The sequence below is a fragment of the Diadema antillarum genome, unplaced genomic scaffold, assembly GCF_040938485.1.
Source record: "Diadema antillarum isolate AM-2024a unplaced genomic scaffold, OU_Dant_1.0 scf00000051, whole genome shotgun sequence".
NCBI lineage: Eukaryota > Metazoa > Echinodermata > Echinoidea > Diadematoida > Diadematidae > Diadema > Diadema antillarum.
This window is the reverse complement of record NW_027270940.1, coordinates 800,985-814,749: the sequence shown is the minus strand read 5'-3', so window position 1 is coordinate 814,749 and position 13,765 is coordinate 800,985. Positions and strand designations below refer to the sequence as shown.

At 36.9% G+C, this 13,765-nt stretch overlaps 1 protein-coding gene across 1 annotated transcript in view; it reads right to left on the bottom strand.

Moving 5' to 3' along the window:
• Positions 1–12,246: 12,246 nt before the first annotated feature.
• Positions 12,247–13,765, bottom strand: part of LOC139715566 (serine/threonine-protein kinase Nek1-like) — a 34,957-nt gene continuing 33,438 nt past the window's right edge. The window contains exon 15 of the mRNA XM_071627128.1: positions 12,247–12,367. Coding sequence (XP_071483229.1) covers positions 12,247–12,367 — 121 coding nt within the window. The remainder of the gene's footprint in view (positions 12,368–13,765) is intronic.

The window sequence follows — 13,765 nt, the reverse complement described above, 5'->3', positions numbered from 1 at the left end:
TGGTCGGGCTAATTCACATATTATGTACATTGTAGCAGGGCATACATTGTAGTTGCACTGTACATCAAAATGAATGCAGCTTTGAGTGAGTGCAGTATTTTATGCAGTTCTAACAATGCTACAATTGCACAAAGTATATAAACTTAGGCAAAATATTATCGAGAAATGAGACAACAAAAAAATACAAAATGGAAATCTAACATTAATTTGAATACTGACACTAGTTACTGATAACGCAAATTGTCCAACAAGGTTCGACTTCCCGTGCCAAAATTCAACCACAAGCAAAAGGCATACATTGTAGACTCTCTAGGTTTTACATGTACGTAGTGGGCAGTCGAATTAAAGGTGTATGGGCAGCTTACTTTACTCTGTAAGGAAGGGGTCTGTGGAAGAAGTGAAAAGTGAATTGCAAAAAAAAAAAAAAGTCTTAGAATAAAAGCAAAACTGTATTTTGTGTTGCTTGAAGGTTTGCATGAGGAAGTACTGTTGTAGACCCCTAGTATAAGCTATTATTTTCGCGAGGGTTTCATTTTCGCGAATCACAGTTGGAATTGAACAACAGCAACACATGAAAATGTCTCCATGCGCCCTGTTACGAATAGTGCATTCATGAAGTGTCGGCGTCAATTCGCAAAAACAACATCTCGCGAAATTGTCTGTGGCGTCGTCATTCCCGAAAATATCTGTAGGACCTACGCAAAAAAACAGCGTAGTTTCTAGACCTATACAGTAGATCATTTAAATGAGGGAGGATCAGGAAGGTTTGCTGTGACACCCCCATGGTGTCAAAGCAAACCTTTCTCCCTTTTCATGAATCACAGCAAACTGTATCACAGTTGTATTTCCACTGACACTATGAAAACAATTGAACGATTCATTTATTACTAATATTAGGCATAGGACCTCGTACTCAGTAGTACTAGACTGACAAAAATAACAACTTCATCTTTTCTTGTAAGGAAGCCAACACACCAGGCTGACGATCAACCTTGTCCTTGACCGTGCGCTACCTTCATTCAAAGGGGACGCCTCCGCTGCGCTGCACAGCTACAGGCTGCTTGCTTCGTTGTTTAGCACGTACCCCGTATTTACCCCACTGTTTAATACATATCCCTACGTGTACGTTCAAATTGTGCATTGTATGATGAGCTGTAGGTCTAAAGCAGTCGCCAAAACGGTTCGCTAACCCCAAACACAAACCATAATCCGTTTGTCGATAATGCTCCATTAACGACAGCAACGTTCCTGACGAAATGGTTTACAAAACCCAAGATTGCCTAACTGTTCATATAGCGTTAAATCAAGAAACTTACAGTGTCTAACGTTCCTAGTTTTTGACGTTAGTAGTTTGCCGAGTCGGCTTTGCTTACCCGAGGCCGAGCGAGCCTGCACAGCTGCACTGCCACTGGTCCACCAACACAACAAGCGATAATATTAATGATATTGGCAGCTGTGTTGCGATGATGATTTTTATGCTGTTTAGCACACAGGTCGGGTTACCGAAAACATCCAGCTGAAACTTCAAAGTGCACCTAGTATTTCTTCAATTCTAAATTCTCTTTGCAGAAGTCAAACCCTTGCAGCAGACCCGTTCGTCGATAAGTTCGTAACGTGCCTTCATTCGAGCTTTTGTTGCTACGTTTTGAAAATGTCCGCCAGGCTCATCGGAATCTACGATTCCGCAATTAGTTGTACTGAAAGAAGCTATCCGCCAAGCAGTAAACGAAAAGAAGAAAAGGCTATGGTAGCGGAAAAGAGCTTGCGGCAAGATGAAACGCATGAGCTTGATTGTGCACCAGCCGGTCAAAATGGGAGTGAGATAGCTGATACCCACTATCTCGACTATGCATGCCCATCATTTTTTTTCCTTCTACAATTTACACATTTTTTTTGTTTTTTTTTTTAGTTCAATTCTATTTGTAGATATGACTGGCAAGTGTAGGCCTACCGTAACTTGTGAGATAGCATCTCTTCTTGTGATTTGGAAAATATTGTGCCTCCTTTTTGTCAAGTGATATTGTATATTCATGAATACATTTTATTTATCTATCTATCTTTCTATGTATCTCTCTATCCACACTCAACAAGAAAAAAAAGTAAACACTTTTTCGAGTTCATATTTTCCATACAAAATATTAATGAAAATCTATGTATCATTTATAAACCATATAGGTAATTTAATCACCCTAGTATAAAATAAAGGGAAAATTTAAGAATGAGGGAACCAGTACACACATTCATTCCTGTCCTCCAAGGCACACAAGTAAAAAATTGCATACACAGGAAAAAATATATATATATGTATATATAAATAATATATATATATATATATATATAATATATATATATATATATATATATATATATATATAATATATATATATATATATATATATATATACATATATATATATATATATATATCAATGCTGTTTTTCCCTTGCACATGCCCGTCAAGATAGCTAAAACAAATTGCAGTTTAACACAATGAGACACCTGAATGAAATAGCAAAATTGTCATCCTCTTTTATTCATAATTTCATACAAAAGCAAAGTGGAAAATAAAAATTTTCTGGCAGCTCAAACTTCAATGGCATATTGAGAAAAGGCACGATGATGATGAAATGAACAGCATTTCTTAAGTTCATTCTTTATCTATTGATCCAAGAATTCATGAGACATATGTAAGGACTGATGCGATTTACAATTTTCCTAATTTGAAAAAAAAAAATCAAATTTCTGTCATTGTTTGTTGATATTGCTTCCTTTCTTATCTCAGATGAATTTGAATTTGACTGAAGATTCTTAGATTTTCCTCATTTGTTTAGCCTTTGTTGATCTTTAGGACTTGAAAGATATTATAGAGATCATAGGCATACTTCTGCAACTGTTTAATTCATGTCTCTTATTGTGTTTAATTCGTCTTTTGTTCTTACTTTTTTCTGGAAGAGCACTTACACATGAATGACATCTTGTTCATTATTTTTTGCAATATTTTACTTTTATGCTTTTGGAGAGAGAAAAACAAAGGTGCTAACTCATGCGTCAAGTTTATCTTTTTGTTGACATACCAGGTAGATAGCCAATTAAATTATCTTTTATATAATAACTAATACATTTCTATCAGAAACATAAAGTTGAAAAAGTGTTTACTTCCTTTTTTGGCTGAGTTTATCTATCTTTCTATCTATCTATCTATTAATATCCTTATATGCACTATATATGCATTATACAATGTATATATATATATCCAAACATGTTGCGAATTCACGTATTGGCTCCAATTTAATGAAGAATCAAGAAATAAACTGGTAATGCATTAATTTGCCTATAAGAATGAGTTTATTGTACAATTCTTATAGGCGAATTAATGCATTACTAGTTAGTTTCTTGATTCTTCGTGTTATATATAATATATATGATATATATATATATATATATATGTATATATATATTATATATATTATATGTTTATATGAGGAGTTTGTTCGCAATAACCGATGAGTCCTTTTTTTAAGATTTTGAAGTACGGTCTCTGTCATAAAGTACAAAATTGTGCCTTGTGAATGATATATTGGTCACTACATATAAAGGTACATTTTTGAAGTTATGGTCAAAGAAGCACAATTTTTCTTATTATTCCATTTCTATTTCTTGACCTTTAATGGCAAATATCTCCATTTGGCAAATATGGACTTGTTTTTTGCGAACAAACTCTTCATAGTAAATATATATACGAAATGTGTATAGGCCTATCCACAAAACTTCAGAGTACTTAGTAATAAATCGAAGACCTGAATATAAGAACGACCCAAGTCCAATTTTTGGCCAAATTCTGTTTGACATGGGAAATTGTTGCTTATGTATGGACTCATCTTGTGTATAATGATAAATCCTAATCACCCCGGAAGTGCCTGAAATGAATGAGTGAAATCTTATATGAATGTAAGAATGACATTTTTGCATTCATATTATAGCGCCCTCTCTCATCGCTTCTCTCATCTCATAGAGCAGCCAATCCTGCATATGATTCAAAGAACCCAAGTCCATATGATTCAAAGAACAACCAAAGTCCATCACACAAAATGGCCTCTCCACAATTAATGTAAATGTTAATTGTCATAATAATATATGTTCTAATTTGTATAAACAATGTTGCCTTCCCATCACAGTTAAATGGAATATTATTGGACAAATAAAAAAGATATGAAGTTTTTTTAAGTTTACTCGAAATGGCCTTCCATGGACTTGAGTCGTTCTTATATTCAGATACGTTATCATTTCACTTTGGGATTTATTCATTTAGCGGCATTTTAGCTGTAATTTGTCTGTGTTTTATTGAGCATTAGCAAAGTCTTCAACACTTCGCGCTGCGCGGGAGGCCTGGGGGAACCCCCCTCCTGTACCCACCCCCCAGAAAAGCGCGTATATATGTGCTGATATAAATATTGATCCCTGACAAAGGTAAAAAAAAAATAAAATTTTTGGCAAGAAGCCCGTATATGTATATATAAACATTGAGAGATAGAGGATAGATAAATAAATAAAGATTTAAAGGTACAGTACAACAAAATCACAAGGCTATTGGAAACTTTCATTGCAAAATAAACAACATTTAATTCCATACACTATTCAGTACTGGTAGTCCACATGACACACAAAAGAATAAACTCACATGCACAACAATGACGTCTATTACATAGCAAAGAAAAAGGAGAAAAAAGAAAGAAAAGATTCAAACATAGCTCAGCTTTAACAGGAATGTGGGAACTCTTTCCCTCTGTCCTACCTCCCTGGTTTGTTATGTACTCTAGCAGGCCTTGGTATGTACGTATGTATGCTGGACAGTATGTATTATACATACAGTAGCCATGAAAGTAAGTGCACAATCCTTTTTGTATGTTTATGTATGTACATAATGTGTGTGTATGTAGGTATTTACCGGTACCTATGTATTACAGTGCACTCCCGTTATAACGAAATGCTCGGGACCGGCAGTTTTCTTTCGTTATAACGAAATTTCGTTATAACCGAACAAATACAATATATAACGGAAACAAGGAAACCACATATATATATCATATTCTGTTTGCTGAATACTCATCATAAACTGGAAAGCTATGTGAAATGACTTTTGTGATGGGATAACTGTATTACAATAATAAACGCAAGTTCCATTCAGAAACTGTGCGTGACAAGAGGAGCAAATACACAGTGGTGTGGAGCGTTCACCCATGCAGAGACGCTATAAATGCTTGTTCCGCTACGTATTTTCGAAAGCAATTCGCATTTCGTTATATAACGGAGCACATTTCTTTTGTTTTTCTTTGTCTATGGCGCTCGGAAAAGACTTCGTTATAACGGAAATTTCGCTATAACCGTGTTCGTTATAAGCGAATTTTGCACCATAGACTTTAATGGTGATAATTTTGGGACCAGAAGATTTACTTCGTTATAACGAAATTTCGTTATAACCGTGTTCGTTGTAACGGGAGTGCACTGTACTATGTAATGTCATGAATGTACGTAGGCCTATGTATGTGTGTGTATGTTTGTATGTATGTGTGATATATGTGTATGTACATAGTATTTATGTACAAATGTAAGATATGTACTTTATATGCAGGGCTCGACATGACCAGTGGCCCTGGGTCACTAAAAATTGATGTTTGGCCACCAAATTTTCAAAGCCCAATCAGGCAACTAAGATTCAAAAATTATTATGTTTCCTTTTATTTCTGGCAAATATATTTCATTTTCAGGTTGCCAAAATTTCATACTTTCATAGTTTTTATTGGCCTAAATGGGCCACCACAGGGAAAGAAAAAGAGAGAGAGAAAAAAAGAAAGTAAATCTCTGATCTATGTTTGTACAAGCAGAATAGAATCCTTGTAGGCCTAATATGAATCATATAACTTCATCATTTTACATATTGTACATGTACTCTCAAAATATATTTGACAAATTTACAATTACCTTCTTATTGCATTTGCATCAGATGAAATAGCAGAAACCACATCCAGAATCATTTTGTTTTAATGAAAGCTGGAATGATAATTCTATTTGAAATACCCAAATAAATCAATCTAACAAAGACAGAAAGAACTGTCTCAAAGGAGGATTTATGGAATTTGGAATGCAACAAATATGTGAAAACAATTCACAAATATGAAATTAAAGAATTATTTGGCAGTATCATAATGAAAACCTTTCAAGACATTCATCAGTTTCAGATCATGAAATAAAAAAATACTGTGGGCATTAAAATCATGGCACGAATCAGTGCATGACATAGTTAATACAAAATAGGGGGTAGCACTTATTTTTCTATGTATCAGCTAATCCTATACAAATTGTACTTTATTTCCGCATAAAATGTGACCCGCTGCAACAAAACGATCCTAAAGACGCTGACGGCTGAGCCGAGAAAATCGAGTTTGAATTCACTTCATCAAAATTGGTCAGAACAATCAGATTTCTGTTTTGGGCATAATTTTGTAGTCTTATATTTTGTCTATCATCTGCCGAAATTTCGAAGCTAAATGGTCAAAGGAAAGGCAAGAAATCAGCATTTTTCTGACCCATGATTTTCCGACTTTCAACGTAAACAGAAATGTGTCCGATGATTTGGATTTAGCGCCGCAGCTAGACTCCGCCCCTAGCAACGAGGGAGTGATCTTATTGGTCAGTGCGTGGCATCCTGATTACTGATTGGTCGTGCGTGGACCGCTGGCGCTAAGCTTGAATGAACATCGCCAAAGGTCGCTATGAGCATACCTTCTATTGTCAAGCGGTGAAAACTGTCTCGCCTCCCCTTGATCATGATAGCGTCGGGAGGAAAACTTTGAAGGCGTTTTTCTCGAAACTTGATTTCCACAACCTTTTGACATGCCATAATAAAATTATCAAAATCTCCTCAGCCGAGTACTTTTATGGGTGGTGCTATATATAGAATTAAAGTACAAGAGTAAGGGAATAATGTAATGCCATTTTCAGAAAATTGTCCTCTCCCGACTTTCGGATCCTTTTGTTGTAGCGGGTCACAAATGTAATAAAAGGGTGTGATAGAACAATTACCCATGAACTGGGATGTTCCTCAACTGGTGAGTGGAGAGTTGGAACCTGAACAATTGTTTTCTAGTTGTTGCACTAGGGTTCTGTTGTATCCAACCTCTTCATAATGAGATTTCATGGCATTCTGAGTTACAAAATATATTATTTCATACTCCTCAACTAAATATGTATTCCAGACTAGGACTCTAGACTACACCCCTCCACCTGCATCGTTTGTATGTGTGTAGCTCATGACTGGCACCAAAATGGGAGCTACTAGTCTGCTTTCCAGATCCCATGCCAATTGTAGTCCCTTCCACAAAATGTGCCCCAGAAGTCAGCAGGACCATCCAGCTGAAAACTTGCTACTTCTTTCATAACTGGAGGTTGTCAGTATTCTGGGTTCACAAGCAAAATAGTACAGGCAGACAGTCTAGAAGCCAAATCATCACCAAGTCATCAAATGATCCCATCTTCAAATTCATGAAATTCTTTCGTCGAGATGTTTTCATTGCAACTGATTGACAAATTGCCCTACATCCACATAAATATGCACTGAATTGAGCAGTTTTTTTAGTAGTAGCCATGATAAAAATCATGGGCGTACATACTCCAGCAGGATTCGAACCTACGACCTCCTGATCACCGGACCGGCGTCATCTCCACTAGACCACCAAGCTTTCGCCAACAGCAAGTCAGTGCTTATTTATGTTGATGTAGGGCAATTTGTCAGTCAGTTGCAATGATCCCATCTTTATTCCTCTAAATTTGTTTCATCAGTCAAAGCCTATTGCTTTCCTATCTTTTCTTTTTTATTATCATTATACAGTAATCCGTACATAGAGTGCTAATGAAAGACTTCAGACAAATGAAAAGGATATACACCAGTATGAATTGAAAGGCTAGATCGCATCAGCAAGAAGAAATCATTCAGTACAACATCAGTAGCAAAATAGCAAAGCAAGTAGAAAGGAGAAGGAGGAAGAAGTGATCTCACTCTGCAAATTCAGACACTCATTACAATAGAAAAATTATGGACGGATTTCAGATACACAGTACTCTTTCCTAATGAGAGATATTAAGCAATTGTGAATGTACACCCACAAACATACAAGGAGCTTTTCATTACCAAATATATCAAATGCACAAAAGATCCAAAAATCAACACAAAATGGAAAGCACCATAGCTATTGTAGTAGATAATTGGAGATCGCCTTCAACATTTGACAAAAATGTCCATTATTTCTCCAAGAAAAAAATGAAATTGGTATGTGATTACAGAAGAACAGCTGCTATTCATAACATAAAGTGGTATAAACAGGTTTAGGAATCAAGTTGTTTTTGTTTTTTTTCACTCTAAAATAACCTATTACTAACTCAAAGTACTGAAAAACACAACATAATAACTCTGGGTTGTCAACATCTTTTTTACGGGAGGTTGAAAGACTGTACATGTCAGTATGACTTAAAATACTGATATCATAATAACAAAATGACAGCGACACAATGCATTATATGCAGAAAGTGTAACACTTTAACCAGTCAATCTCTTCTGCTTCTAAGGTGACAATTTTCACTGTGTGACCAGCAAAAGGGCATTAGCACTTATTCCTTTGGGAAGAGCTTAAAGGACAAGTTCACCTTCATAAACATAAGGATTGAGAGAATGTAGCAATATTAGTAGAACACATCATTGAAAGTTTGAGGAAAATCGGACAATCCGTTCAAAAATTATGAATTTTTGAATTTTTTGTGCAGTAACCGCTGGATGAGAAGACTACTGCAGTGTATGAATAACTTAGATGTCACATGCGTACAACAATATAAGGAAAATATAAAGAGAATTTCACAAAATTTAATCTTTTGAAAAAAGTACACATTCCCCTGACTCATTACTGACAAATTTTATGGGTAATATTATTCTCCCTGCCTTTAGGAAGAGGCAAGTCAAGTGCTCTTCTTTTATTATGCAAAAAAGTGAAAATATGTTGAATTTTCTTTATATTTTCTTTACACTGTTGTACGCATTTGACTCACAAGCTGTAGTAGTCTCCTCATCCAGCGGTTCAAACACAAAAATGTTAAAAATTCATAACTTTTGCATCCATTGTCCAATTTTCCTCAAACTTTCACTGATGTGTTCTACTAGTAAATATTGTTGCATTCTCTCAATCCTTATGTTTATGAAGGTGAACTTGTCCTTTAATGTACTAATGGTTTCAAAAATATCTGCACATTTCATCTGATAGTCAGAAAATGAGTGGTAATATGTGCATGGTTTATAATAAAGTACAGTAATTTCTAGATTAAAGAAAAAAAAACGTGGTAGCACATCACCCCAAAGGGGCATTTCATGAAAAAAGTTGTCAGATATTTTTTCTTTACAAACTGTTATAAGCTACGGAAATTCCTCACATCTGATTGGCTGAGAGAAGCACAAGGAAAAAGGGGGCAGGGGAGGGGGAAGCGTAATTTTGTATGTTGGTAGTAGTGTGTAGAAAAAGAGGAGGAGGGGAGGGGATCTTTGTGTGCAAGTGGTAGTAATTAGAAATATATGTAGGGGCTCGGGAGGCTGGGCACTGAGGGAGGGGACAGGTAAATTTGAGAGCAGGTGGTAGTACCAGTCAGAAATAGGGGGCAAGAAGGGTGGAGTCATGGGGAAAAGAGAGGGAATGTTTTGAGCTCGTGGTAGTGATAAGATATAGGAGACAAGAAGGTGAGGTAACTTTGCATGTAAGTGGTAGTGAGTAAAAGAATGGGGCGGGGGGGGGGGGGGGGGACTTCCTTCCTGTGTGCAAGTGGTAGTGAGTAGTCGAATACAGTCAACCCTGCTTAAGTCGACCTCGTATAAAATTCGATTCATCGCCTAAGTCGAAGGTCTTTTCAAGTCCTCTTCTCTTTATATTCTATTGATTTTAATACCTCACAAATTGAATTTTCTCCAACTCGAAGGCATTTCTCAAGTCCAAATAAATTTGACTTAGACAAGGTTGACTGTAGTTTACAGGAGAGAACAAGCACTGCAGCTGTGATGGTACAGACATATGTGACTGTGCACCTCAAAACGAACATAAAGTCGCACACACTGATTTTGCGTGAGGACTGAAAATAAGTGAAATGGGTCAACCTAGCCGAACTTGACTTTTTCATATTTTCTGAAAGAACGGGTCTTCTTTTACATTATGCTAAAATTTGGTATCATAAAACGGGCAGGAAAGTGTGTTTTTTTTTGCAGTTTATCTCGAACATTTTTGGTAGAATAGTGTGATTAGGTGTGTCTTTAGAATCCCTTTTTCATTTCTGAAAAACCTTGTCCACACTCTTCACTTTCAACTCTAATAACTTTTGAAAGGATTGTGCTACTGCTTTGAAAGTTGGCATTGATTATGGACAGAATGTTTTAATGAGGCATGCCTAATTTCAGTTTAATCTGATAATCTCTTCATTGTTATTACTTTGGTGGTTTACTTCCTGTTTTTTGTCCCATTCATCGCACAGCCAGCACGGTTTGGTAAAGTTTAAGCGCTTGAATAGACACTGTCCTTCAGAGCCTTTTTTCTCAGTTCACACTTTTCCTGAGTTTGTGCTTTCTTTCCAATATTTAGATAGGTTAGGAGAGTCCATTTGATTTGAGTTATACATCATTTTAAAGCTTAAAGTCTGCTCTTTCAGAATATGGTCTTAACTAAAAATTCATGTCCGGCGACTTTTTGTTTGTTTTGAGGTGCAGGGTCACATATGACAGGTTTATAGGAAGACATCAAACCCGCATGATGCTGAAGATGGAATCAGGAAGAAGGCAATAGGAAAGACTGAAAAAAAAGAAGGAAATCAAATGATAGCAAATTTTAACCACAATATGGTGGAGCAATGGAAGAGTAGGACCCAAAGTGCAAATTGCTATCCAAGTAGGAAGCCAAAGAACATGACAAGATTGTTCTCCAGGGAAGGGGACTGCTGAGTTTCCTCCTACTATCATTGACCTCCAGTTGCATGACGATGATGATTAAGATGATGATGATGACGATGAAGATGATGATGGTGAAGCTGACGACGACGATGATGATGATGATGATGATAATTACGACAGTAATGACAAAGTGTGATCATGATAATGAAGATGATGTCAATGATGGAGACAATGATTATATTGATGCGGCTATTAAATACAGCTGCTGATAATGAGTACTCTCGATGGTGAGGAACTATTTTCATCTGTTACAAAGCTGCATTGGTTCACCACCAGCACCAGTGCAACTTCATTAAGTGGCACAACACCACTTTCCATGCTCCTGTTCACTTTAACATATGGAGACTGGTGGTGTTCCTTTCTCTGCAATATCAATGCTCTTAAGGAATGCAAACAACTTGGTAAGGAGGTAGCTACACCACTCTCCATGCCACTGCTTGCTTTGAAAGCAAGAGACTGGTGGTGCTCCTTTCTCTGTGATGTTAACGTTGTCCAGGTCTGCTCATAACTCTGTGAAAAAGTAGTGACACCATTCTCCATGCCAGTTTGCTTTGCAATCATGAGACTGGTGGTGCTCCTTTCTCTGCGATGTTCATGCTGTCCAGGTCCACTAATAACTCAGTGAACAAGTAGTGACACCACTCTCCATGCCAGTGTGCTGTGCAATCATTGAGACTAGTGGCACTCCTTTCTCTGCAGTTTTTATGCTATCAAGGTCATCTAAAAACTCAGTGAGAAGGGACTGACACCACTCTCCATACCACTGCTTGCTTTGGAATCATGAGACTGGTCATGCTCCATTCTCTGCAATATTTATGCTGTCAAGGTTATCTAATAACTCAGTGAGAAGATACTGACACCACTCTCCATGCCAATGCTTGCTTTAGAATCAAGAGACAGGTGGTGCTCCTTTCTCTGTATGATGTAATGCTGTTGACGTCTGCTAATAACTCTGTGAGAAGGTAGCAACATCATCCCCCATGCTACTGCTTGCTTTGAAATCAAGAGACTGGTGCTCCTTTCTCTGCGATACTTATGGTGTCAAGGTGATCTAATAACTCAGTGAGAAGATACTGACACCACTCTGCATGTCACTGCTCGCTTTAGAATCAAGAGACTGGTGGTACTCCTTTCTCTGCAATATTTATGCTGCCAAGGTGATCTAATAACTCGGTGAGAAGGGACTGACACCACTCTCCATGTCACTGCTTGCTTTGGAATCATGAGACTGGTTGTACTCCTTTCTCTGCGACGTTCATGCTGTCGAGGTCTGCTAATAACTCAGTGAGAAGGTAGCATGTGTCCATTCTTTCAGAGCCTATGGCTTCTTCAAATTGCAATCTGGGGGTGTAAGCAAAAATAAGGAGGGAAATTCATTAAGGTACTAAAATTTATTTTCAAATCAACACTAGATGTTTCACAGAGAGAAAAATGAAAGCAAAACTTGCAACTTAAGAAAACATGAATATAGCAAAAGAGCGACTATCAGTAACAAAATACTGTAAAAGTTGAAATTTTCGCAGTGTTGAAATTTTCGCGCATTTCGCGCAACCCAAAACTAGCGCGAAAATAAAAGCATGCGAATATTTTTGTTTGTCATATGTTCCAGCAGTTGATGACTTGATTCCGCGGAATTAAAGACACGCGAAACTCTTCTTACCCCGCCGAGCGCGAAAAATTAGTCGCGCGAAAATATCCACTTTTACAGTATTGATTTTTTATACATTTGCTTTCACGTAACATGGTTTAAAGTTCATACGAGAAATGCAAGTCTAAAAAGAAAAGACACATTATTACATGCCATTCACGTAGATGCAATATCACTGATGTTACAGTGGTTGATAAACAGTTGCCCTGTGCACAATATGTAACAATGTACATCATCAAAAAGATTTTAAGGTGATGGATATAAGATGTGCAAATATTTATTGTGATAAAAATAATCAAACATCATTCTGAACAACTATTGTTCGTGATAATCACTTCTGCCTGTGTTGTTTGTACTTTTAACATTGCTGTTCTATCCTGTCCTTAATGTATTGTTTTCTTGATTTTAAAGTGAAATCATTTTATGCAAAGTGAGTTACATTAACATGTAGGGGACAATTTTCAACTGCCTTTAAAGTTCCAATGGCTACTCCATTTACTGTATATGTTGTATGTTTCAGTCAGTGCTTAATTTTGCCAAATTGCAAATCAGCTGATGTCCTCATTATTCTGCTCAAGTGCAAACGTACCCACTAGCAAAATTGTCTCACAAGTCCAAAATTTACAAAATCCCATACTTGCAAAATCCATGGTAAATACAATGCACCATATTTTTTGGGTTATCGGATAATCACCCCCTGGGCAATTAACCCAGACCCTTCCCCTGACCCTAAACCCTAATCCTAATCCTGAACCTAATCCTAACACTAAACCAAACTCTACACCCTAAACCTTACCCTAACCCTATTCTTTACTCTAACCTTATCACTAATCAGTATTTAGCCGGGGGGTAATTGCCCTGATACACATTTTTCGTATCACTGCACAATTGTGCATTTAACAAGTTTTCCACAGCAGCAAGTTCAATGCAGTACAGTCTGGTAAAATGCAAATCCACCCATCCGTGCATACATAAAACTAGAAATGTCGCTATGGCGACTGATGCCTCCGCCATAATGCATGATTCTCCCAATAAGCGTATAGTACAATGTCTTCACAATGTGTGATCCACGACAGTTTCACATAACTGGC